The 26,645-nt window shown below is 36.2% G+C and overlaps 2 protein-coding genes across 2 annotated transcripts; both read right to left on the reverse strand.

Annotated features, from left to right (window-relative positions):
- Nucleotides 1-651: 651 nt before the first annotated feature.
- On the reverse strand, nucleotides 652-3,535 carry LOC122307887 (phenylalanine ammonia-lyase-like). Its single transcript, XM_043121005.1, has 2 exons — nucleotides 1,164-3,535; nucleotides 652-1,032 (listed from the first exon to the last, which is right to left on the reverse strand). Exon 1 carries the CDS (start codon nucleotides 3,405-3,407, stop codon nucleotides 1,191-1,193), a length of 2,217 nt encoding a protein of 738 aa, XP_042976939.1. The 5' UTR covers nucleotides 3,408-3,535; the 3' UTR covers nucleotides 652-1,032; nucleotides 1,164-1,190.
- On the reverse strand, nucleotides 652-26,645 carry LOC122307886 (phenylalanine ammonia-lyase-like). The gene is made up of 2 exons (XM_043121004.1): nucleotides 24,273-26,645; nucleotides 652-1,032 (listed from the first exon to the last, which is right to left on the reverse strand). Exons 1-2 carry the CDS (start codon nucleotides 26,519-26,521, stop codon nucleotides 999-1,001), a joined length of 2,283 nt encoding a protein of 760 aa, XP_042976938.1. The 5' UTR covers nucleotides 26,522-26,645; the 3' UTR covers nucleotides 652-998.

Here is a 26,645-nt window from a genome sequence, read left to right on the forward strand (position 1 = left end):
AATGGTGTGACAGAAATGATGCGGGATGTAACCATGGTTTCTGCCTAATTAAGGTTGATTAAGGTATGGGGTAGATTTTTTTTTGCCATGCATCAACCAGTGGCATGGCCCAGGTTGTTACTTTACATGCATTCTGTGAGGTCAATCCACCCAAGACGACATGTGGCACCACCCCACCCACCCTTGTTCAATCAAGTCAACCCACGCCTACGAGCCCTTGACATGTCTGTCCCCTGAAACAACCACCGTACTTAAATATTAATTATTTTATTCGATTTTCGTTTAATGAAATAATTAAGTCGGACAGAAACCTTTACAAGACAACTCAAGTTTTTATTACAGTTGGTATGACGATCTTAAAGTTATGATTGGTCATTGAGATTTTTTATACAAGAATTTTAAATTTTAAAATTAAATATTAAAATATTATATTTTATTATTATTATTGTATTACAATTTAAAAAAATTAAAAAAAAGTTGAATTGTTTATTATATTTTATATGAAAATTTGAAAAAGTTGTAATGATGAGATGAAAATTTTATATTTGAGATAAAAATTTAATATGACCAAACAGTACAGTTTTTGAAAGAGTATACAAAAGTGACTACACATAACATTTTTGTTTTGAAAAATGGTCAAAGTCAAACAGGAGATTGGAACGACATCGGTTTTATTTCTTTGAAAAATGAACAACACCGATTTTTCAGTTCATTTACATTCTAGATCATATCAGGGAGAGAGATTCCACCCTTATAAATCTTTGCAAAAATGAATACTAAAAAATACATTTTGGAGTTGTTACTAAGGCTTCCACAAACAAATCTTATTTAGGAACGGAAAAAAATAAATACTTTAGATAAGAAACATCAAAAGGCTCCACCTTTTGTGACATTAGGCGACCTTACATTAAAAAATACATTTTGGAGTTGTTACTAAGGCTTCCACAAACAAATCTTATTTAGGAACGGAAAAAAATAAATACTTTAGATAAGAAACATCAAAAGGCTCCACCTTTTGTGACATTAGGCGACCTTACATTAAAAAATACATTTTGGAGTTGTTACTAAGGCTTCCACAAACAAATCTTATTTAGGAACGGAAAAAAGTAAATACTTTAGATAAGAAACATCAAAAGGCTCCACCTTCTGTGACATTAGGCGACCTTACAGTTTCAAACCAACCCCAATACTCAGGAATGCATTGGAGAAGTCACCGTGATCGGCCTTGGTGTAAAAGGACTTGCAGATCCTTTCCAATTTGTCAAGCACTTTATAACTACATCTCCCAGTTTCCCTTCATTCATGGCCTCATAAACTTTCTCGATATCCTCACCTGGACTCACCTTCTTTGCCCCGCTAAGAAGCTCAGTCCCCACTTCACTCCTCACAAACCGATATATAGGATACGTTCTACATTTCTTGATTCTGTTGGCTATTTGAAAATCTCCATTTTCGAATCTATCACGAGCTTTTGCTACGTCTTCCCCAAGCCTTGCTTTCAGTTCATCTAGGAATAGTGGTATGCATTTGAATATTGAGTAGCCTTTGTCATCTCCATTTTCTGGTTTAGGATCTTTCAGAGCTCTTTCTACAAGCACTTCTCGAAGTTTAGGCAGGAGAGCATACGATGGATTTGTGGGGTCATCAAGATAAGAGAAAACTGGCTGGTGCTCAAGGACCTGCAAGAGTTCTTTCTCGCAGAAACAGGATTCTAGGAGTGATCCATCTTCAGTTGTGTAAAGGGTTTTCTTGACAACTTGGAGAAGAACATGTTTCACAACTTCCCTCATGTTTTCCTCCAAATGTCTCAGATCAATTGCCTGGCAGAGTGCCACCAAGTAAGTGGAAGACATCAGCTTTAAGATCTCAATGGCTTCGGCACTTTTTCGGGCTGAAATCAACCCGAGAGAATTCACATCTTGATTGTGTTGATCTGCGCTCTGTACATGTGTTGTGACAGGGTTTGCCAAGTATTGAAGCTCAGAGCAATATGCAGCCATGGCTACCTCTGCGCCTTTGAAGCCATAATCCAAGCTCGGATTAGGCCCCCCACTCAAATTGGAAGGCAAGCCATTGTTGTAGTAGTCACATACAAGTTCAGAGAATTGAGCAAACATGAGCTTCCCAATAGCTGCAACGGCAATTCGAAGATTGTCCATGGAGACACCAATTGGTGTTCCTTGGAAATTCCCTCCATGGACAGCCATATCTCGAGCAACATCGATCAACGGGTTATCATTCACAGAATTGATTTCCCTTTCGATTGAATGCGTTGCCATGCGAATAACTTCGATTTGGGGCCCAAGCCATTGGGGAGAGGTTCTGAGTGCATACCTGTCTTGTTTTGGCTTTGTAAGGGGATCTTTTTCATGACGAAGCTTTGCTTCTTTCATGTAGTCACTTTCATCTAAAAGGAACTCCATGATAGCTGCTGATTCAATCTGGCCAGGGTGGTGCTTGAGCTCATGTGTTAGTGGGTCTGTGAACTCAGGCTTGCCTAGCATAACTTCACAAAACAAAGCAGAGAGAACTTCTGAAAGCAGAGCCAAAATGTTGGCATCAAAACAAACTGTTGCCGCCACAGCCGAGCCCACAGCTGTCCCATTTACAAGAGCTAAACCTTCCTTTGCTTGAAGCTCGAAAGGAGCCGAAATCCCAGCTCTTGTCAGAGCTTCCGTGGCAGTGATCTCTTCACCTTCAGAAGTGAGGACTTTGGAATTATGCCGGCCAGTTAGTAATCCAGCTATATAAGATAACGGTACAAGATCCCCTGAAGCAGTAATAGTCCCTCTTAGAGGCAATTTAGGGATCAAATTTTTGTTCATAAGCTTGGCCATGGCTTCAAGTACCTCCCATCGAATACCAGAAAAGCCTTGCATGAGTGTGTTTGTACGAACCAGCATAGCTGCTTTTGAGTAGCTAGATGGAAGGTTCTCTTTCCCAATCACTCCAGCATTAAGGACTCGAATAAGCTCTGTCTGGAGGTCAGAGGTTTTGTTGGTGCGCCGATGTGATGTGGTTCCAAATCCGGTGGTAACACCGTATATGTCTGTTCCACTGGAAATATGCTCTGCAACCCAGTTGGCGCTTTTGGCTACACGTTCACCCGCCACAGTTTCATTGAGATTAACCTTTACTTCACCACGATGTGCAATGGCGGTGACTTGACCGATAGTGAGGGTCGTACCCTGTATGTCAACGGTTTGCACTTGTGCAAACTGCGACACCATGCTGCAGACTTCATCAAAATGGGTGCATTGCATGGCCTCCGCAGCTTTCTTCCAGTGCAATGGGGTTGAGACATGAGAATTTTCTGATAGACAAATGAGGTTTGTGTTGTCTTTTGAGAGAGGGAGAGCTGGAGGACGGAAATGCTTGTTGGGGCAGCCAAATCCATCGGTTGCCATTGTCAGAATTGAGCAAATATTTTCGGAGGGTGAAGGAGAGAACTGGGAGTGGTAAGATATAATTAGTGTGGTTTGTGGTTGAGCTTGGGAGGGAAGTTTTCGGTCACAGTTTCGTATTCACCTACTATGTTTGAACCTTCGGTCACAGTTTCGTATTCACCTACTATATTTGAAAATCGATAGTATATATATATATATATATATATGTATATAATAAACAAGATTCAAAGTTTTCGGTCACATTTTCGTATTCACCTACTATATTTGAAAATCGATAGGTTTCAATATCCTTTTGAAAGCTTAGTTTCCAGCACGATATGCACTTAGATATTCCACTTGGACTCATGTTTCTAATTTGTCGTTGCAGTCACAACCTCAAATATTGTTTCCTCACGTGTCAGAAATGGCCAAGTAAAGCATAACAAATAAAGCATGTTTTTTTAAAAATTGTACGTTACGGGTAATATAGCTTTTAATTATACAGTTTTATTAAAAAAAGATTTACTATATTAAAAAGTTATTTACTATTTAACAATCATATATCTAAAATTCCTTTTAAAATTGTTATATTCTTTTTTTCATATATTTATATCTGATTTTGAGTGTTCATGTAAACGTAGATTTATATCTAGTGCATCTGAAGAGGGGTTAACCTTATGGTTACACAGGAAGTTGGAAGAACGCCAGTTTTAATTATTTTTAAACAAATCTTTAATTTTTAAAAATTAATCCTTGAACTTTAATTTTTAACATTATAGTCCTCAAGTTTTTAACTTTGGTCAAACTGTATTAAGAAACTGTTACAAAATGCCGTGTCATAATGGATTGTCACGTGTAATGTAGAAATTTGAAAAAATATTTTCATACAAAAATTAAAATAAAAGGGAAAAAAATTCTAAATCGGGTGAACATCTCCAAGGAGAACCTAGGCAGCACAGCCTGACCCAAGCGCAGTGCTTGGCCTGGATTGCATGACCCAGATGGCATGTTCTAATGATTGTTGGTTTGATCCATTTAATGATATGGTATAGCTCATAGCACATGACATGATGATAATTATACTAGTGCTTTATAATATGTTGTCTTGGGACATGTATGAAAGATCCCCATTCTATTAATGCATAATTCACTATTAATGAATTTAGGAGATGCTTATTAGTTAACACATCTCAACTCATTTCATCTAATCATTATAACTTTCTCAACTTTCAATATAAAATATAATAAATAATTCAAATTTTTTAAATTCTAAAATAATAATAATAATAATAAATAATATTTTAATAATATTTATTCAATTTTTAACTTTTATCTCAACTCATCTCAACTCAACTTACTATCTAAACTGACGCCACTCTCCACGTGTATACATATATACACGAATCCATGTATGGCTATATCATGGCTATAAGATGTTGGATGTGGTAGATTTGGTGTTAAGGCAATTCCTTGTAAATTTGGAGTGTAGATAAGCATAACTATATATATATATATATATATAGCGTATGTATTAAAAGAGAGTTTTCTTGAAAAACCCCCGAGGTTGAGGCTTTGAGGTTTTCAAAGTTGAATTGGCTTTTGTATTTTATTTGGAAGTTTGAGAAAATTATAATCTTAGATAAAAATTAGATGAAAAAATTGAAAATTTGAAGTTGAAAAGTATATGTTTGAATGATATTTGGATGTTAAGATGTGATGAAACATCCAAACAATCCCTAAATCTTTGATAGTTGCTTTCAAGTTTGAATGAAGATTTGGTATCAGTTCAACATTATCAAACTAATTTAAAATACTATTATTTGGTCTTGCTTTTGAAATATTGCGCGGTACTAATTCATGCATGTATAGGTGTGTTGAATCGAAGGTTTTAAGTTTTTTGTGATTATAAATCTACACATGGATTTTGATGATAACAAATGAATTCAAAGAATAAAGGAGTTTCAAGCTCAAGTTGTTCACACAATGGAATCAAGCACATCAAAAAATATTCATGCACATGTGAAAAATGTATTTTAATGCTTTATGATAAAATATTAATTTTGAGCATTAATCCTAATTTCAAATTTTAAAAGATTTACAACATTACTCTATGACTTTAATGTGAACTTATTTCCTTCTTACTCATGCTTGGTTCTTTGATGTGTTTGATTCCATTGTGTGAAAAACTTGAGCTTGAAACTCCTTTATTCTTTGAATTCATTTGTTATCATCAAAATCCATATGTAGATTTATAATCACATGAAACTTGAAACCTTGGGTTCAACAATCTCCCACTTTTTTATGATGACAAATACTTGATAAAACTTGAAACCTGTATTAATACTTAAGCTCCCCCTAAAAATATGCGTTAGTTTTTCAAGCAAAAGTATAAATATAATTCCAATCATATATAACAAGTTTAGCAATTTAAACAATGTTAATGTTTGACTAACAATTGGTATCAGAGCTAGTTGACATGTACTGTTCATACAGGCGGCATGGGAACTCTCGCTTATGACTGTGTCACCGAAGCAAGACTCTCCGACCATGAGTAACGGTGCACCGGTAGAGACGGTGCCCGGCTAGTCTGGTAGGTACAATTGTTAGGTAACATAGGTGCGGCATATGATCAATAACAATTGGTATCAGAGCTAAGAGCTTTATTATAAGACTAACTATCTTTTGAGTTAAGATCTTATAGCTAACATTTCAGCTTCGTTTGGTGAAGGTCAATCTAGCAGTCGGTCTCCACTCTTTTGTGGAGATAATTACTCATTCTGGAAAGTTAGAATGAGAATATTCCTTCAATCTCAAGGTCGAGAAATTTGGAAATGTATTGTAAATGGACCTTATATTCCAACAAAAGTGGTTGATGAAGTAAAGGTTAAAAAGGAAGAAGAAGAGTTTGATTGTGAAGACGATAGACTTTATACTTAGAATTTAACTGCTATGAATTTATTATTTAATGCTCTCAATGGAAATAAGTTTAATAGAATAATGACTTGTGCTACGGCAAAAGAAATTTGGGATAACTTGGAAGTTACTTATGAAGGAACTTCGCAAGTCAAGGAATCAAAAATTTATATTCTTACTCATGAATATGAAATGTTTAAGATGAATGATGATGAATCTATTTCTAGTATGCACACTCATTTTACTAACATCATAAACAGCTTGACAGCTCTTGGCAAAGTTTATTCCAAGGTGGAGATAGTAAGAAAAATTCTCAACTCTCTATCAAAACGCTGGGAATCAAAAGTGACAGCGATTCTTGAAGCTAGAGACCTCAAAAAGCTCGAAGTCAATGAACTCATCGGGTCACTTATCACCCATGAGTACACATTGAAAAAAGGAGAAGAAGAAGGAAAGCTAAAGAAGAGCTTAGCACTTAAAGTTGTTCCTCATGAAAGTGAAAGTGATGAAGATGAGGAAAATGAAGATAAAGATGAAGAAGTTGCGATGATAACAAGAAGAATTCAGAGGTTCTTGAAAAAAAATAGAACTCCTCCAAGGAAATCTTTCAAAAAGTTTTCCAAGAAAGATTCAGGTAAAAATAACACTTTAATTTGTTATAAATGCAATAAACCTGGTCATATCAAACCAGATTGTCCTCTGCTAAAGAAAGATCGAAACAAGGGCAAGAAAGCAATGAAAGCTACATGGGATGATGATTCAAGTAGTTCAGATAGTGAAACAAGCAATGGAGAATCAACAAATCTTTGTCTTATGGCTAAAGATAACATTGAGGTAACAAATCTTGATAATATTGAAGATCCTTCATATGAAGAGTTGCAAAATATTTTAGAAGAGGTATATGAGAAATTTGAAAAATTGGTTATCAAGTATACTGCTTTGAAAAAGAAAAATTCTTCTTTAACAAACGAAATTGAAATTTTAAGAAAAGAAAGTATCATTTTAAAAGATGAAAATCTTGAATTGAATAAGAAAAAAACCGATTTAGAAAATATTGTTAAAAACTTTACGAATGGAAAAAGAAATTTTGAAAAATTTCTTGGTAGTCAAAGATGTGTTTTTGACAAGACAGGTTTGGAATATATGCCAAAACAAAAATACAAACCTTATAAAAATTTCTTTGATAATCATTCTACATCAAAGACTAATATTCAAAATTCTTTTCATAAAAATAATTTTGTCAAAAAATGATATTATTATAATCATTCAAGTTTTTCATATATGTCACATGCTATTTGCAATTTTTGTAATAGAAATGGTCATAATTATCATACTTGTCCTATTAGAAGAAATCATACAATGACTATTAGGGTCATATGGGTACCTAAAAATCTTGTTTCTTCTAATACTAATAAATAAAGGACCCAAAGAACTTGGGTACCAAGAAAAATCATTTTAATTGTTTTTATAGGTATGCATGAAGTCTTCCACAAGCAAAAACAAATGATTTTTAGATAGTGGATGTTCAAGACACATGACGGGAGACAAGATTAAGTTCTTTGATCTTAGATCTAAAGAAGAAGGACACGTGACATTTGGAGACACGTGGGAATAGGTAAAATTGGTAATGAATCTTCTCTCATAATTGAAGATGTTCTACTTGTTGAAGGTCTAAAACATAATCTTTTGAGCATAAGTCAATTATGTGATAAAAGATTTACAGTTACTTTCAAAATGGATAAGTGCATTATTTTGAATGATCATGATTGTAATATTTGTTTTATTGCTTTTAGAAACAATAATGTTTATACAATTGATTTTGAAGAAATTACCTTACAAGATGCTATTTGCTTTTTACTTCAAAATGAAATTAGTTGGTTATGGCATAGAAGATTAGGTCATGCCAATATGGAACTTATTTCCAAACTTTCAAAAAATGATTTTGTGAGAGGTTTACCAAAAACATATTTTCTTAAAGACAAAATTTGTGATGCATGTCAATTTGGTAAACAAACAAAAACTTCTTTTAAAACTAAGAAACATATTTTCACTACTAGACCATTGCAACTGATACACATGGATCTTTTTAGACCAAATAGAGTTGCAAGTTTAGGAGGAAAATATTATGCATTTGTTATTGTTGATGATTTCTCTAGATATACTTGGGTCATCTTTCTTGCTCATAAAGATGAGGCACATAATGGCTTTACCAAGTTATGCAAGAGAATTTAAAATGAAAAGGGCTATACTATTTAAGTATCCGAAGTGATAGGGGAAAAGAGTTTGTTAATAAAAATATTGAAACATTTTGTGATGAAAACGGTTTTGTGCATAATTTTTCTGCTCCTCGAACTCCTCAACAAAATGGGGTAGTAGAGAGGAAAAATAGATCTCTTCAAGAGATGGCAAGAACAATGCTCAATGAGAACAACTTGCCTAGTTATTTTTTGGCCGAAGCGGTAAGTACTGCATGTTATGTTATAAATAGAGTTATGCTAAGGTTTAAGTTAGATAAAACCCCCTATGAGCTTTGGAATGAGAAAAAGCCCAACATTGGTTACTTTCATGTATTTGGATGCAAATGTTTTATTTTGAATGACAGGGATAATTTAGGCAAATTTGATGCAAAATCTGATGAAAGTATCTTTCTCGGGTATTCTACTAATAGTAAAGCTTATAGAGTATTCAATAAAAAGCTTTTGACTGTACAAGAATCTATGCATGTAGTATTTGATGAATCTAATTCTTCACTATCCAAGAAATCTATTGATGAAGAAACAGGAGGTATAAATAATACGGAAAGTCTCAATCTCAACAAAGAGAAAACAATAGAAGAAGTTTAACATGAAGCCATCAGGAAAGATCATCAAAATTTAATACAAGATGCAACCAAACAGTGGAAATTTGTGAAAGATCATCCAGTGGAACAAATTTTGTGAGAACCTTCACAAGGTGTAAGTACTCGATCATCTCTTAGAAATATTTGCAATCATACTGTTTTTCTATCTCAAATTGAACCCAAAAATATTGATGACGTACTTCTTGATGAATCTTGGATTCTAGCTATGCAAAAAGAGTTGAATCAATTTGAAAGAAATGATGTTTGGACACTTGTTCCTAGACCCAAAAATCATACTATTATTGGAACAAAATGGGTTTTTAGAAACAAGAAAGATAAATCCGGAGTCATTACTAAAAATAAGGCTTGACTTGTAGCCCAAGATTTTAATTAAGCAGAAGAAATCGATTATGATGAGACATATGCACCTGTCGCAAGATTAGAAGCTATTCGAATGCTACTTGCATATGCTTGTTATAAAGATTTCAAACTTTTTTAAATGGATGTTAAAAGTGCTTTTTTAAATAGTTTTATGAATGAAGAGGTATATGTTGAGCAACCTCCAGGTTTTGAAAATCATATTTCCCCAAATCATGTTTTCAAACTCACAAAAGCATTATATGGACTTAAACAAGCTCCTAGAGTTTGGTATGAAAGACTTAGTGGTTTCTTGATTAAAAAAGGTTTTTCAAGAGGAAAAATCGACACAACTCTTTTCATTAAATATGAAAATGATGATATTCTTTTGATTCAGATTTATTTTGATGATATAATATTGGTGCTACTAATGAAAATATGTGTCAACTTTTTGCTAAGACTATGCAGGAAGAATTTGAGATGAGCATGATGAGAGAACTTACATTCTTTCTCGAATTGCAAATTAAGCAAGCAAAAAGTGGGACATTCATCAATCAATCAAAATATATTAAGGAATTACTGAAAAAATTTGGGATGGAAAATGCTAAGGAAATTGGAACACCAATGAGCCCATCAACTAAACTTGATAAAGATGAATCCGGTAAGCCAGTTGACTCGAAGATATATCAAGGTATGATTGGTAGCTTATTATATTTAACAGCCAGTAGACCAGATATTATGTTTAGTGTGTGCTTATGTGCACGCTTTCAATCATCTCCAAAAGAATCACATTTAATTGCAGTTAAGCGCATTCTTAGATATCCTAGTGGTACAATTAACCTAGGGTTATAGTACCCTGAGCACACATCTTTCGATCTAATCAGCTACACGGATGCAGATTATGTTGGCTGTAAAATAGATCGAAAAAGCACTAGTGAAGCATGTCATTTCTTAGGTTATGCATTAGTTTTCTAGTTTAGTAAAAAATAAAATTCTGTTGCACTATCTACTGCTGAGGCAGAATATGTTGCTGCAGGTAGTTGTTGTGCTCAAGTTCTCTACATGAAGCAACAACTTGAAAATTTTAAACTCAAGTATAATCACATTCCAATCAAATGTGATAATACAAGTGCTATAAATCTTTCAAAGAACCCAATACAACATTCTAGAACTAAGCATATTGAAATAAGATATCATTTTTTTCGAGATCATATGCAGAAAGGCGATATAGTACTAGAATTCACAAACACACATGATCAGTTAGCAGATATTTTCACAAAGCCTTTACCGGAAGATAGATTATGTATGATCAGAAGAGAAATAGGTATGATGCATGTTATGAATATCTCTTAAAAGATAGACTAGAGTCAATAAAAATAGAGATGGATTTTTTAAATACTTTTACATAAATTTGAGATTCTTAGCCTCATGTTTGAGACGCTCATTCTCTTCATATAATATCATGTCATTCTTATCCATGGGAACCGTCAAGCGGAATGAAGAATCTAATAAAGATTTCAACTGTTTATTCTTCTACCGAATGATTCATTCCCTTGTGTGAGACTCTTGAACAATTCGTTGAAGTACAACAATTTGTTCTTTGAGCTTTTCAACTTCATGATTTTTGGCTTGTAGCCGCTGAGAAAAAGCAAAAATAGAGGAAGAGTAGCGAGTCCCAAGACTCACCAAGTCATAAATAGCATCAGAATCTGACTTATTAGTCAGATTATTATTTTCTTGCTGCAACATGGCAGCAATGGCAGTTGCAGAAAGGACAGGAGGTTGAGATGCAGAATGCCTCATGGATGAATCTAGAGAAATGTTAGAAGAATGAGCCATTGAGAAAAGAATAGAAGGCTTAAAACGAGAATGCTGAAGGAATGCAGATGAGTTATAGAGATGAGATGAAAACTTGATGCGGATTGGATGAACTTCATGACTGATTTTATAGAGATAGCATAAAGAATAAGACAAACTATTGTCTCTTCAAATCTTATTTAGTCAAAAGAAATACAAGATATGCTGGACACACATTGTCAAAAGTTTTCTTACTAAGCCAGCGAGATTAATAGTAGATTGTCCCTATTTTTCTAGTAAACGATGAATCTCTGCTGTTATCTGCCGATGTTGACCTTGTATCTGAACCCTTTCTCGTTCCAGCTCCTCTATTCGTGGTTGCAGATCATGAGCATACCAATCTGCAAATTTTTTCAACTCTTAGTTTTCTTGCTTTAGCCTTTTATTCTCACTATCCTTATTAGCAAGCTTCTGTCGTAACTCAAATATTTGCATGTTAAGATGATCAATCTCACTCACCGTCGCCATTAACCTCCGATACATGATCGTAACAAAGGCAGCATATTGACTACTGAGCATTCTTGATTCTGCAATAATCTCAGAATCAACCTTACTAGAAAAACGGTTCACTGCTCCTATCATGGTATTGACGGCCTCAGGAGAGAAGATTGATGATTGATGCGTCAAGGGTTCCTGATTCAAGTCTGGAACATTAGTGGAAGAGAATTGCTCAGCCATTCTATCGTTGTGGAAAAACAGAACTCAAGTCAAGAAGCGATTATTTTTTTGGCATCCGATAGATGAAAATGATCATTTTTTTATAGCAACTCAAAGCCTTCAATCACGTTTGTCAACAACATCAGGCGATTGTTTAAATCTCCAGCCGCACTAAATTCATAAAGTTAGGCCTCGAGACTTTGCAGCATTTGTCGGGTCATGGACGGCTCTTTTTTCAACTATCTACAGTGACTATTAAACGCATCATTTTCTTCAATTTATTTACTTGCTGCCGATCCTTTTTAATGATGCCAAAAGGGGGAGAAGTTTTAGATTAGAACATTAACATTGTTTAAATTGCTAAACTTGTTATATATGCTTGGAATTATATTTATACTTTTACTTGAAAAAATAACGCATATTTTTAGGGGAGCTTGAGTATTAATACAGGTTTTAAGTTCTATCAAGTATTTGTCATCATCAAAAAGGGGGAGATTGTTGAACCCAAGGTTTCAAATTTCATGTGATTATAAATCTACACATGGATTTTGATGATAACAAATGAATTCAAAGAATAAAGGAGTTTCAAGCTCAAGTTGTTCACACAATGGAATCAAGCACATCAAAGAATCAAGCATAAGCAAGAAGGAAATAAGTTCACATTAAAGTCATAGAGTAATATTGTAAATCTCTTAAAATTCGAAATTAGGATTAATGCTCAAAATTAATATTTTATCATAAAGCATTAAAATACATTTTCCACATGTGCATGAATATTTTTGAAAATTAAATTTGAAAATTTTGAAAGATGATTGATTGTCATCTTTTACATGTGCATGCCTTGATTAAAGGGTTGAACTTTGAAAATATTAAAGATGATTGGTTGTCATCTTTCACATGTGCATATTTTATTTAAATATTTTTAAAAGTAATTGATGCTTTTTTAGACTTATACAAAAGGTAGATGATTTTGTTTGAAAATTTTGAAAAGTAAAGTGTGCTCATTTTGTCATATACAAAAAGTAAAAGATTAGGTTTGAATTTTTTGAAAAGGAAAGTGTGCTCCTTTTGTCATATGCAAAAAGTAAAAGATTAGATTTGAATTTTTTGAAAAAGAAAGTGTGCTCATTTTGTCATATGCCAAAAGTAAAAGATTAGGTTTGATTTTTTTTTTAAAAAAATGAATGATGTTGTCTTTGACAATTGAAAAAGAAGAACCTTTTATTTGAATTTTTTGAAAAAGTGAATGATGTTGTCTTTGACATGTGAATCTTTTTAAATTTGAATTTGAAGTCTCATATGCCTATAAATAGATCATTTGAGAGCTTCACATTCACAACACTAAGAGCATACAACATTCATTCAAAACTTTTATTCTTTCTTCTCTAAGCATTGAGCCTTAATCCTTGTTCATTTTGAGAGATATAGTTTGCGCTGTATTGTTCTTATTTCACTCATTGAGGAGTGTTTTCTGATAACCTACCCATTATCGGCTCTTGTATCAGAAAAAGGGTGTGTATAACCCTTGTGTGTGTAGAAAGTATTCTACACGTGGAATAGTTGAATCACCACGTGTAAGGTGATTGCAAGTGTAGAGGGTGTTCTACACGGATCCTTTGTAGCGGTGTTGTTCAAAGGTGTAATAGGTTTCTATCTCCACCTGAAGGAGGTTGAATAGTGAATTTGGAAATCCTCAAGGGGTAGCTTGAGGCGAAGACGTAGGCAATGGGGCCGAACCTCGTTAACATACTAAATTTGCTTCTCTCTTACCCTTACTCTTTATATTTATTGTTATTTCATATTTTGTTTATATTTTATATTATATATTTGATTTATAATTGTTATTTTTTTTAATACAATTCAATTCACCCCCCTCTTGTGTTAGTCATCTGGGCAACAAGGTGAAATAGCTTGAATAATTATAAAATTAAACTTATAATTAATTAATGTGATTTGAACTAATACATCTATTGTAAATTACTTGCTCCTTCATTTGAATTAATACATATTACATAAAATTATATAAATTACTTTTTAATATATATATATATATATACATATTTTGTTTTAATAGCTATAGCAGTTTTCTTACAGAGAAGTGTAGAAGAGACTCGGGCCAAGGACTCAAAAGCGTTTCAATATTAAAGGATATTTGTGAATTAATCCGTGCTTTTCAACTCTTTGATTCCATTTTTTTTTTAAGTTTTTATATTTGAAATTCAGAATTTTATATTATTTAAAACGGGATTTTTTTTTTAAATTTTCTTATTTTGTTAACGTCAATTTTGGACAGAACAAGATGGCATCGAGATATTTATCAATTGTTTTTATATTAAAAATAGCTTTATTTTCATATACTTTAAAGTGCAGTTTGAGCAGCGAAATGATATTAAATAATTTTAAATAAAAATTAAATAAAATATAATTATAATATTATTTTTTTAATTTTTAAAATTTCTGTTTTCGTAATTCTAAAAATCCTTTTGTTTTAGCTAGGATCGATATTATTAGCTACTTTCCTTGATAGCAAAAGAAGTGGAAGTAGACACCTTCGTCGACAATACAAAAAGAGAAAAAATAATAATAATAATAATTAATTTCTCGGTGTCACTTTACACTGTAGCCCCATATTAGGCTTAGGGGACTGCTAATGCTTGGTTTAAATTTTTTTATATTATTTTTTAATATTTTTAAATATTTAAAAAATAAAAAATTCACAATAATATTAATAATTTTTTCTTAATCACTAAGAAAAAGAAAAAAAAAAAAAGCTGAGAAAGGTAGCTCACAACAGAAAATCTAGTATTATTCTTAAACTTATTGGAATACGAACAAATTGTCTTTTTCAGTGTTTTTATTTTTTATTTTTTAAATCTTTATTTAAAATGGAAGAATACCATATAAAAAACAAAGAAATTGGGTTAAAACCACAACCTTCAGCAAACATATTCGGTTCCTCTCTTAAGAGAAGAGAAACCAAAAACAAAACTTCCACAATCATTTCTCAAAACTCCTCCACAGGCTCACAACCAACAAGTCCTGAGATATTTCCAAAAGATGAGCCGCCAATATTAAACTCCATTTTTCCAACTAGAGGAAGCCTTCAGTGCACTAACAAGGGCTTTTTTGTTTTTATCTTTACTTCTTGTTGTTGTAGTTGCAAAGTCAGCAAAGAGCAAAAATCCTCAACTTGAGATGCTTGGAAATTGAGGTAAGATGAAAATTTTATAATAACAGTCAGATTATTTATAAATAGTAATGAGATAATTTGAAATAAGTATTTATTAGATTTTGAAAAATGAGAGAAAAAAATTGAATAAAAAATAGTATAAAATTAAAATATCATTATAATATTATTTTTATTTTAAAATTTAAAAAAATTGAATTATTTTTTATTTTGTATTTGAAAAGTTAGAAAAATTGTAATACTTAGTTTGAAAAAATTGTAATAATTATTTTAAGTATTTGTGTTTGAAAGATATTTAAAACGTTTCCAAATATTAGACTTTTTAGTACCTTTTTTGGTTTAACAAACCATTCAAATCATATAACCAAGGATTAACATGATTTACAACTATTGAAGCCGATGGCAGAGTTCCATTGAACACACCATTATTTCTAGCCAACCAAAATTCCCAGAATATAATCATCGGTGCCAAAGTTGTAAGCATACTAACTTGATCTTTCCTTATGGAGTAGCCAAAAAGAAGTGCAAAATGTTCCCGAACTTCAGTAGCTAAACTCTCATTTTCAAACAAATAGTTAATAGTTTCTATCTTGGGTGAATTTGGACAACAAGCACATTTGGAGAACATGGTTCTATCTTGGGTGAATTAGGACAACAACTGGTATGTAGCTTCAATCCAAAAGCTAAAATTTTTGGAGGCAAAATATGGTTCCATATACAAGCAGTAGAGTTGGCCTTTGACTCCAACAGAGTCAAATTGGCCGATTATAACCTTCGACTTCGACTAGGGTTGAAGGCCAAGTTGAACTTTGACTTTGATTTTGATCGGAACTACGGAGTTAGAGTCAGAGTCAGAAATTGAAGCCCAACTCAGAATTAGGCCTGTCAAATGGGCTACTGTTCTAGACTAGGCCCAAAAAACCTAAAAATATATATAATAAATTGATGGGCTCTTCTAGACTTAATTTTAAAAAAAAAAAAAATCTATTGCTAATTTAATACATATCATATCAGTTTAAATCAATAAACTCGAAAACGCCACAAAAGAGAAATTAGATTATTACTTATGATGATTAATAGAACCAACAAACAATAATAAATTAATAATATATGATTATTATTTGAACCAACAAACAATGAAACATAACACCTAAATCCATAATGTAAATTAAAAGACACCATCATCATCCATAAAATTATAAATTATATTAACATGTTTCCATCTATAATAAAAAATCAAATAATCAAATACATATAATAGAATCATAAACAAACAAAAAATAATAATTATGCAGCACAAGATCCTTAATGCACGCACATGCAAAGTGCAAACATCGCACAAGAACAGACCGTCACTCACTATTGAGTATTTGTAGCTGTGGATGAATATTACAAACTTATAACTCCCTCCCCTAATCACATCAAATTAACAACCAAAATTTTATGAGAATTCCTTCTAACCGGTCCGGCCAATTTTCCCCATATAACAGCCAGCCATTAGTTTTCAGACACGTAAGCTTTCCACCATAGTTAGTGTAAACCATCACTATAGAGAATCACCAATTAGACAGCCCCTCTCCCTCCGAATAGAACCCAATGTCTCCCCCCTGCGCAAAATAGAATCCAACCCACCCCTCCCCAATCGTCAATTCTCTCTCTCTCTCTCTCTCTCTCTCTCTCTCTCTCTCTCTCTCTCTCTCTCTCTCCTTACACTGACGTCGAATTTCCATTCATTATAAACGCCATAGCTTTTCAGTTCCATAGTACTCCACTATAAGTTCTCTCTTTACTCTCTTATCTCTTATCTCATCTCTCTTCTCTCATCTCTGAATACCATTTGTGAACGTGCAACGTCATGAAAGTCCGAGAATGTAAACAAGGTTGATTAATATATATGCAGGTAGCTAATGTCTGTGTAATAATAGGTACATCAACTAAACACTGGAGAAATCCCATTTCACTAAAGAAATCTCATTTCTGTTAACCGATTAAAAAAAAAATTAATGGGTGATCTATGAATTACATGAGCAACGCCACTAAAATTATCCATTAACCATAGAATTGGAAGTGGGTGACGGACAGTGGTGGAGCGGATTGAATCTCGACCTCGTGGAGCGATAAAATCATGGGGCAAGTAGCAATTTGGGTTAGTGAATGATTGGTGGAGGTGGATGCAGTGTCGAAATGGTGGTGGTGGACTAGTGGAGGTGGAAACTCTTGTAAGAAACTTGACACAAACTAATGGGTCAAAATGAAGAAATGAGAGTAATAAAAGAAACTTTGTAGTAGTCACCTAAAAGTGCCACAAAAAACTCATTTGCAGCCATTAGAAGATCTTGTGCAACCACAAACCAGCAAGATTGATAGAAAGCAACAAAGAATCCAATAGGACCTGGAGTCGAATCTATAGGGATAGAACAAACAGCTTCCCTTAGCTCATTTTCAGATGAAGGAGCAAGTAGCTTCTCATTGTTAGAATCAGTAACCAACTTAGGAAGAGAGGAAAAAAATGCTTCAGGAATTACCACTTCCTTACTCGATAAGATATGCCGAAAATAGTTTACAACTTCCAAAAGAGTTTCTTCTTTATTTCGAGATTCTTTTCCATCTAGGAATACGAGACTAGAAATGCAACTTTTACTTCTTCTATAGGCTAGCATTTGATGGAAAAACTTTAAATTTCTATCACATTCTATAAGCCATATAACTATGGATTCACAATTTCCTGTTGAAGTAGCAAGTTGTGATATTGTTTTTGGCATCCCCAGCCCCTATTGGGAAACTCCAAGATTTCAGTGCATTCTTTATTATCTTGATTTTAAAGGCGTCTCTTCAGCCCTGTTAGTGCACAACTTTCATTCCAAGATTGACTCACACATTCCATGAATTTTGGATGAGAAATCCATATCTTTTGAAATTTAAAAGAGGAAGGCCCACTTTTGTTATTATAAACAAATTGCATCAATAAGAGTCCTATCCAATCTCTCCTATATTCTTCTTCATTCTTTTTAGCTAATCCATGTGTATTTAGAATCCATGTAATTTATATCCACCATCTCTACTAGATAAATAAAATTAATGAATTCATTTCTAACTGAAACAAAAGTATTAAAATCACCGATAGAACTTCAAGGTTGTTGCTTAGTTTGAAAATTAGAAAAAGAAGACCAGAGCTGCCTCCTTAAAATCTTGCAACACTTTGCACAAACCATGGAAACCAAAATTTCTGACCCTGCCAAACTAAAGAACATTTAAGCGGCTGATCAATAGCAGAAACTATTGTGATTTCAAAATATATATATATATATATATATATATGTTATGATTGGAGACAATCACTAGTGGCCTAGTGGGTTGTGCACATAGTGGCCTAGTGGGTTGTGCACTACATATATCTAATGCACCGAAAGTCACCCACCCAATTTGATCCTCTAGTTTAATCAACCCACTTCCGCACCAACTACGGATTGCTCTCCTATAAATAGGAGAGCTTAATTGTGCAGAACATATAGTGAAGAGAAGGGTGTGTGCGGAAGAAAGAAGAGTGAATGCAAGTGGGTGAGAAGAGAGAGTTTACAGAGAGAGAGAATTTGTTGTAAAAATCATTTCGTAGTGAAATCACAGCAGCTGTGGACGTAGGCAATTGCCGAACCACGTTAAATTTTGTCTCTCCTTTCATTTAGTTTCATCTCTGTCTCCGACCAGTCCCCAACAACTGGTATCAGAGCCACTAGGTTCTTTTTGTGGGGTGGAGTTTTGGTGTGGTAGTGTGGATACGTACAGTCTAAGGAGGTTCTGTCTAGGAGATTGGAAATTTTAAGTGTGTCCATTGTGACCCTCCAATCTTTCCTGGGAACTTACTTAGTGAGGTACTATTCATTTCTACGGTAAAAATTCAAGTTGCTCAAAATCAATTTTTGACAACTCCAGGGTGTTCCTTGCATCAAGACGAATCTGTTGCCGCAAACGGAATCGGAAACGGAGGTCGGAGGAGCCCACACGCGCCCCGAGAAGATTGGCGCGTGCATATACTGCAACTCACGTGTCCCCACGCGCACCCAAGGCTGAGCCGAGCCAAGCCGAGCCGAGCCGTTTGACTGGAGCCGAGCCGTTGACTGGAGCCGAGCCGTTTGACTGGAGCCGAGCCGTTTTGACTGCCACTTGTCGCACTCTGGTTGGCCAAAACTGTTTTGGCCTATTTAAACTCAATTTTGATCCAATTTTGACGATTCCGGACTCGTTTTCAACTAATTCGAGTGTTTCGGACGCAACGGTGATCTTTGTTTATTCAAATTTAAACTCATTTGTAAAGTTATGGCTGGAGAAGAAGTTAAAGGTGCTGGTATCGAGAAATTTGACGGTACAGACTATGGCTACTGGAGAATGCAGATAGAGGATTATCTCTATGGGAAGAAACTACATCTTCCACTCCTAGGAAGAAAGCCAGATGACATGAGCAATGAAGATTGCAGTCTCCTTGATAGACAAGTGTTGGGAGTCATTCGACTAACACTGTCAAGATCAGTTGCACATAATGTGGGAAAGGAAAAGACCACGGCAGATTTGATGAAAGCTCTATCAGACATGTACGAGCAGCCATCAGCCAATAACAAAGTGCATTTGATGTACAAGCTATTCTACTTAAGAATGGCAAAAGGAACTCCAGTTATTTAGCATCTGAATGAGTTCAACACCATCATCAATCAATTAGCTTCAGTGGGGATTGAATTTGATGATGAAGTACGTGCACTGATTGCTCTAGCTCAATTGCCAAAAAGCTGGGAGGCCATGAGAACAGCTGTTAGCAATTCTTATGGCAAAACAAAGATGAAGTATCAAAAAATCCGGGACCATATTCTTAGCGAGGAAGTTCGCAGAAGAGACACAGGAGAAGCATCAACTTCCAGTTCTGCCTTAAACCTCGAGACGAGAGGTAGAGGAGCTAGTAGAAGTTTAAATCGGGGCAGGTCAAAATCCCGAAGAGGCAGAAGTAAATCCAGATCCGGAAAACAAGTACAGTGCTGGAATTGTGGCAAGATTGGCCATTTCAGAAATAATTGCAAGGAAGCAAAGAAGAAGAATGAGCATGACTCTGTTAATGCCACAACAGAAGAGCTCCGAGATGCCTTACTCCTTTCAGTCGACAACCAAATTGAATCTTGGGTGTTAGATTCAGGAGCCTCGTTCCACACTACAGCACACCCAGAAATCATGCAGAATTATGTCACTGGTGATTTCGGGAAGGTGTACTTAGCAGATGGCGAAGCGTTGGAAATCGAAGGCATGAGAGATGTACCAATCAATCTGCCCAATGGAAGTGCATGGTTGCTACAGAAGGTGCGACATGTTCCTAAGCTTAGGAGGAACCTGATTTCTGTAGGACAACTTGATGCTGATGGGCATTCGGTACTATTTACCGGTGGCACGTGGAAGATAACAAGAGGAGCTATGGTAGTAGCTCGAGGCACAAAAACAGGTACTCTATACATGACTTCAAGTATTAGAGATACTATTGCAATTGCTGATGCAAATACCAACCTATGGCATCAAAGGCTTGGTCATATGAGTGAGAAAGGAATGAAAGTACTATTATCCAAGGGGAAGTTACCAAAGTTGGAATCAACTGATTTCGACATGTGTGAAGGTTGCATTTTTGGGAAACAGAAAAAAGTTAGTTTCCTGAAAAATGGTAGAACTCCAAAATATACAAAGTTGGAGTTGGTGCACACAGATTTGTGGGGGCCATCCCCAGTCGCTTCTCTTGGAGGATCGCGGTACTATGTTTCATTTATTGATGACTCAAGCAAGAAAGTATGGGTTTATTTTTTGAAAAATAAATCTGACACATTTGATACTTTCAAGAAGTGGAAAGCCATGATTGAAAATGAAACAGACTTGAAGTTAAAATGTCTGAGATCAGACAATGGAGGAGAGTACATCGACGGAGGGTTCAAAGAATTCTATGCTGCAAATGGGATTAGATTTCAGAAGACTATTCCCGGGACACCGCAACAGAATGGCGTAGCTGAACGCATGAACAGAACTCTCAACGAACGTGCCAGAAGCATGAGGCTGAATTCAGGATTGCCTGAATGTTTTTGGGCTGATGCAATTAACACTGCAGCCTATTTGATTAATAGGGGACCTTCAGTTCCCTTAAAGTTCGATCTACCAGAGGAAGTCTGGAGCGGAAAGAAGGTAAATCTTTCCCATTTGAAAGTTTTTGGCTGTGTATCATATGTTCACATAGATTCTACTGATCGTAACAAGTTAGAAGCCAAATCCAGAAAATGTTTTTTCATCGGTTATGGTGATGAAGAATTTGGCTATCGATTTTGGGATGATAAAAATCGCAAAATCATCAGAAGTAGAAATGTGATTTTCAATGAGCAGATTCTGTACAAAGCTAGGTCACAAGCTGAACCTGAGGAGCAGCCAAAGAAACCTGAGGTTGTTGACTTTGATATTACTCGAGTCAACACTGATCAGAACGAGGATCAAGAGAATGATGATCCACAAATCGAACAACGTACACCACTCACTGCTACTCGAAGATCTTCAAGGACAATCAGGTCACCACAGCGATTCTCACCATCTCTATACTACATCTTGCTAACAGATAGTGGTGAACCGGAAAGTTATGATGAAGCTCTACGAATTGAAGATTCGATCAAGTGGGAGAAAGCCATGCAAGATGAGATGAAGTCACTGATGTCAAATCAGACATGGGAGCTAACTAAGCTTCCAAAAGGCAAGAAGGCTTTACACAATAAATGGGTGTACAGAATTAAGGAAGAGCATAATGGTAGCAAGCGCTACAAAGCCAGAATGGTCGTGAAGGGGTTTCAACAAAAGGAAGGTGTCGACTATACAGATATTTTCTCCCCAGTTGTAAAGTTGACCACGATCAGGCTAGTGTTGGCAATTGTGGCTGCAGAGAATCTACATCTTGAGCAGTTAGATGTGAAGACTGCATTCCTTCATGGTGATTTGGAGGAAGACATCTATATGCACCAGCCACAAGGATTCTCAGTGAAGGGAAAAGAGAATCTAGTTTGCAAACTGAAGAAGAGCTTGTATGGCCTAAAACAAGCTCCGCGACAATGGTACCGAAAGTTTGACAACTTCATGTGCAGTAATGGATTTACAAGACTACAGGCTGACCATTGTTGCTATATGAAGAATTTTGACGACTCTTATATTATCCTACTGTTGTATGTGGATGATATGCTTGTTGCAGGATCAAGCATCGAGGAGATCAATAAACTGAAGAAGCAGTTGTCAAAGCAGTTTGAGATGAAGGATTTGGGTGCTGCAAAACAAATCCTTGGTATGAGAATTATTAGAGACAGGACTAATAATTCTCTTAAGCTCTCGCAGGAGGAGTATGTGAGGAAGGTGCTCAGAAGGTTTAACATGGACAAAGCAAAACCAGTGAGCACACCCTTAGCTAGTTACTTTCGACTAACTAAGGATCAGTCGCCAAAGACGGAGGAAGAGCAAGAATGCATGAACAGAATACCCTATGCATCTGCTATTGGTAGTCTTATGTACGCCATGGTCTGTACAAGGCCAGATATTGCACAAGCAGTGGGAGCTGTGAGCAGGTACATGAGTAATCCAGGAAAGCAGCATTGGGAAGCAGTCAAGTGGATTTTGAGATATCTGCAAGGCTCTTCAAATACGTCACTATGCTTTACGAAAGCAGGTTTAAAACTACAAGGATATGTAGATGCTGATTTAGCAGGTGACGTTGACAGCAGGAAAAGTACTACTGGATTTGTGTATACGCTGGGTGGTACAGCTGTATCATGGGCTTCTAAGTTACAGAAGATTGTTGCTCTCTCAACTACAGAAGCGGAATACGTTGCTATAACTGAAGCAGGGAAGGAAATGGTTTGGTTGCAGTCATTCTTGGAAGAATTGGGAAAGAAGAATGAAAAAGGTATTCTGCACAGTGACAGTCAGAGTGCTATTTTTCTTGCAAAGAATCCAGCCTTTCATTCCAGAACGAAACACATACAGTTGCGATACCATTTTATCCGATCTCTTCTCGATAGTGGACAACTGATACTTGAGAAGATTCGAGGAGCAGAGAACCCAGCAGACATGCTCACAAAAGGAGTTACTGCTGACAAACTGAAGCTGTGTGTAGCTTCAGTTGGCCTCCGTACTTAAAGGCATGACTTGAAGTTGCTGTGATGGTTGCTATGAAGATATGTAGACTCATTTGTCTCCAAGTGGGAGATTGTTATGATTGGAGACAATCACTAGTGGCCTAGTGGGTTGTGCACATAGTGGCCTAGTGGGTTGTGCACTACATATATCTAATGCACCGAAAGTCACCCACCCAATTTGATCCTCTAGTTTAATCAACCCACTTCCGCACCAACTACGGATTGCTCTCCTATAAATAGGAGAGCTTAATTGTGCAGAACATATAGTGAAGAGAAGGGTGTGTGCGGAAGAAAGAAGAGTGAATGCAAGTGGGTGAGAAGAGAGAGTTTACAGAGAGAGAGAATTTGTTGTAAAAATCATTTCGTAGTGAAATCACAGCAGCTGTGGACGTAGGCAATTGTCGAACCACGTTAAATTTTGTCTCTCCTTTCATTTAGTTTCATCTCTGTCTCCGACCAGTCCCCAACGATATAAGAAGAAGAAGAAGAAGAAATCTTGCCTCCTTCTAAGTCATTCGAGATCACCTTAGGTAAACCAAGCTTTCTTCATATTTTTCAAGCTTTATCAAACTCAACCATCGCTCAAATATAGCTACAACCTCATTTTTTCAACCATCCTCACTCGTAACTTAAACAAGAAATATGGAGCAAAATTATTGAACTAATATATTGGATCCAGTATCCCTTTTTTTCATTCCATGTATAGTCCAGATCAAATCAAGGAGAGAGAGAGACATTCCAACCTCATAAATCTTTGCAAAAATGAAGACGAAAAAACATTTTGAGTCGGAAAAACATGTTTCCACTTACAAAACTTATATAGAAACGGAAAAAAAAAAAAAAAAAATTACATAGACAAAAAACATCAAAAGGATCCACCTTTTGTGATAGTAGGAGACCTTACATTTTCAAACCAACCCCAATACTCAGGATTGCAATGCATAGGAGAAGTCACCGTGATCGGCCTTGGCGTAAAAGGACCTGCAGATCCTTTCCAGTTTGTCAAGCACTTCATAACTACATCTCCCACTTTCCCTTCATTCATGGCCTCATAAACCTTCTCAATATCCTCACCTGGACTCACCTTCTTTGCCCCGCTAAGAAGCTCAGTCCCCACTTCACTCCTCACAAACCGATATATAGGATATGTTCTACATTTCTTGATTCTGTTGGCTATTGGAAAATCTCCATTCTCGAATCTATCACGAGCTTTTGCTACCTCTTCCCCAAGCCTTACCTTCAGCTCATCCAGGAATACTGGTATGCGTTTGAATATTGAGTAGCCGGAGTCATCTCCATTTTCTGGTTTAGGATCCTTCAGAGCTCTTTCTACAAGCACTTCTCGAAGTTTAGGCAGGAGAGCATAAGATGGATTTGTCGGGTCATCGATATAAGAGAAAACTGGCAGGTGCTCAATGACCTGCAAGAGTTCTTTCTCGCAAAAACGGGATTCTAGGAGTGATCCATCTTCAGTTGTGTAAAGGGTTTTCCGGACAACTTGGAGAAGAACATGTTTCACAACTTCCCTCATGTTTTCCTCCAAATGTCTCAGATCAATTGCCTGGCAGAGTGCCACCAAGTAAGTGGAAGACATCAGCTTTAGGATCTCAATGGCTTCGGCACTTTTTCTGGCTGAAATCAACCCGAGAGAATTCACATCTTGATTGTGTTGTTCTGCGCTCTGTACATGTGTTGTGACAGGGTTTGCCAAGTATTGAAGCTCAGAGCAATATGCAGCCATGGCTATCTCTGCGCCTTTGAAGCCATAATCCAAGCTTGGATTAGGCCCCCCACTCAAATTGGAAGGCAAGCCATTGTTGTAGTAGTCACATACAAGTTCAGAGAATTGAGCAAACATGAGCTTCCCAATAGCTGCAACGGCAATTCGAAGATTGTCCATGGAGACACCAATAGGTGTCCCCTGGAAATTCCCTCCATGGACAGCCATATCTCGAGCAACATCGATCAACGGGTTATCATTCACAGAATTGATTTCCCTTTCGATTGAATGCGTTGCCATGCGAATAACTTCGATTTGGGGCCCAAGCCACTGGGGAGAGGTTCTGAGTGCATACCTGTCTTGTTTTGGCTTTGTAAGGGGATCTTTTTCATGACGAAGCTTTGCTTCTTTCATGTAGTCACTTTCATCCAAAAGGAACTCCATGATAGCTGCCGATTCAATCTGGCCAGGGTGGTGCTTGAGCTCATGTGTTAATGGGTCTGTGAACTCAGGCTTGCCTAGCATGACTTCACAAAACAAAGCAGAGAGAACTTCTGAAAGCAGAGCCAAAATGTTGGCATCAAAACAAACTGTTGCCGCCACAGCCGAGCCCACGGCTGTCCCATTTACAAGAGCTAAACCTTCCTTTGCTTGAAGCTCGAAAGGAGCCGAAATCCCAGCTCTTGTCAGAGCTTCCATGGCAGTGATCTCTTCACCTTCAGAGGTGAGGACTTTGGAATTATGCCGGCCAGTTAGTAATCCAGCTATATAAGATAGCGGTACAAGATCCCCTGAAGCAGTAATAGTCCCTCTTAGAGGCAATTTAGGGATCAAATTTTTGTTCATAAGCTTGGCCATGGCTTCAAGTACCTCCCATCGAATACCAGAAAAGCCTTGCATGAGTGTGTTTGTACGAACCAGCATAGCTGCTTTTGAGTAGCTAGATGGAAGGTTCTCTTTCCCAATCACTCCAGCATTAAGGAACCGAATAAGCTCTGTCTGGAGGTCCGAGGTTTTGTTGGTGCGCCGATGTGATGTGGCTCCAAATCCGGTGGTGACGCCGTATGTGTCTGTTCCACGGGAAATATGCTCCGCAACCCAGTTGGCGCTTTTGGCTACACGTTCACACGCCACAGCTTCATTGAGATTAACCTTTACTTCACCACGACGTGCAATGGCAGTGACTTGACCGACAGTGAGGGTCGTACCCTGTATGTCAACGGTTTGCACTTGTGCAAACTGCGACACCATGCTGCAGACTTCATCAAAATGGGTGCATTGCATGGCCTCCGCAGCTTTCTTCCAGTGCAATGGGGTTGAGACATGAGAATTTTCTGATAGACAAATGAGGTTTGTGTTGTCTTTTGGGAGAGGGAGAGCTGGAGGACGGAAATGCTTGTTGGGGCGGCCAAATCCATTCGTTGCCATTGCCAGAATTGAGCAAATATTTTCCGCGGGTGAAGGAGAGAACTGGTTGTGGTAAGATATATGCAGTCTGGGTTGTGATTGAGCTTGGGAGGTAATTAGTATCTGTTATCTATTTATAGTAGTG

Source organism: Carya illinoinensis, chromosome 4 (assembly GCF_018687715.1).
Source record: "Carya illinoinensis cultivar Pawnee chromosome 4, C.illinoinensisPawnee_v1, whole genome shotgun sequence".
NCBI lineage: Eukaryota > Viridiplantae > Streptophyta > Magnoliopsida > Fagales > Juglandaceae > Carya > Carya illinoinensis.

What these genes read in the sequence shown, in the direction of transcription:
- LOC122307886 (XM_043121004.1), bottom strand. Translation starts at nt 26,521, where the DNA reads ATGGCAACGAATGGATTTGGCCGCCCCAACAAGCATTTCCGTCCTCCA. An exon ending in GGTTGGTTTGAAAATGTAAG is followed by an intron (nt 1,033 to 24,272) that starts GTCTCCTACTAT and finishes TTTTAATGTAAG; the next exon opens with GTCGCCTAATGTCACAAAAG.
- LOC122307887 (XM_043121005.1), bottom strand. Translation starts at nt 3,407, where the DNA reads ATGGCAACCGATGGATTTGGCTGCCCCAACAAGCATTTCCGTCCTCCA.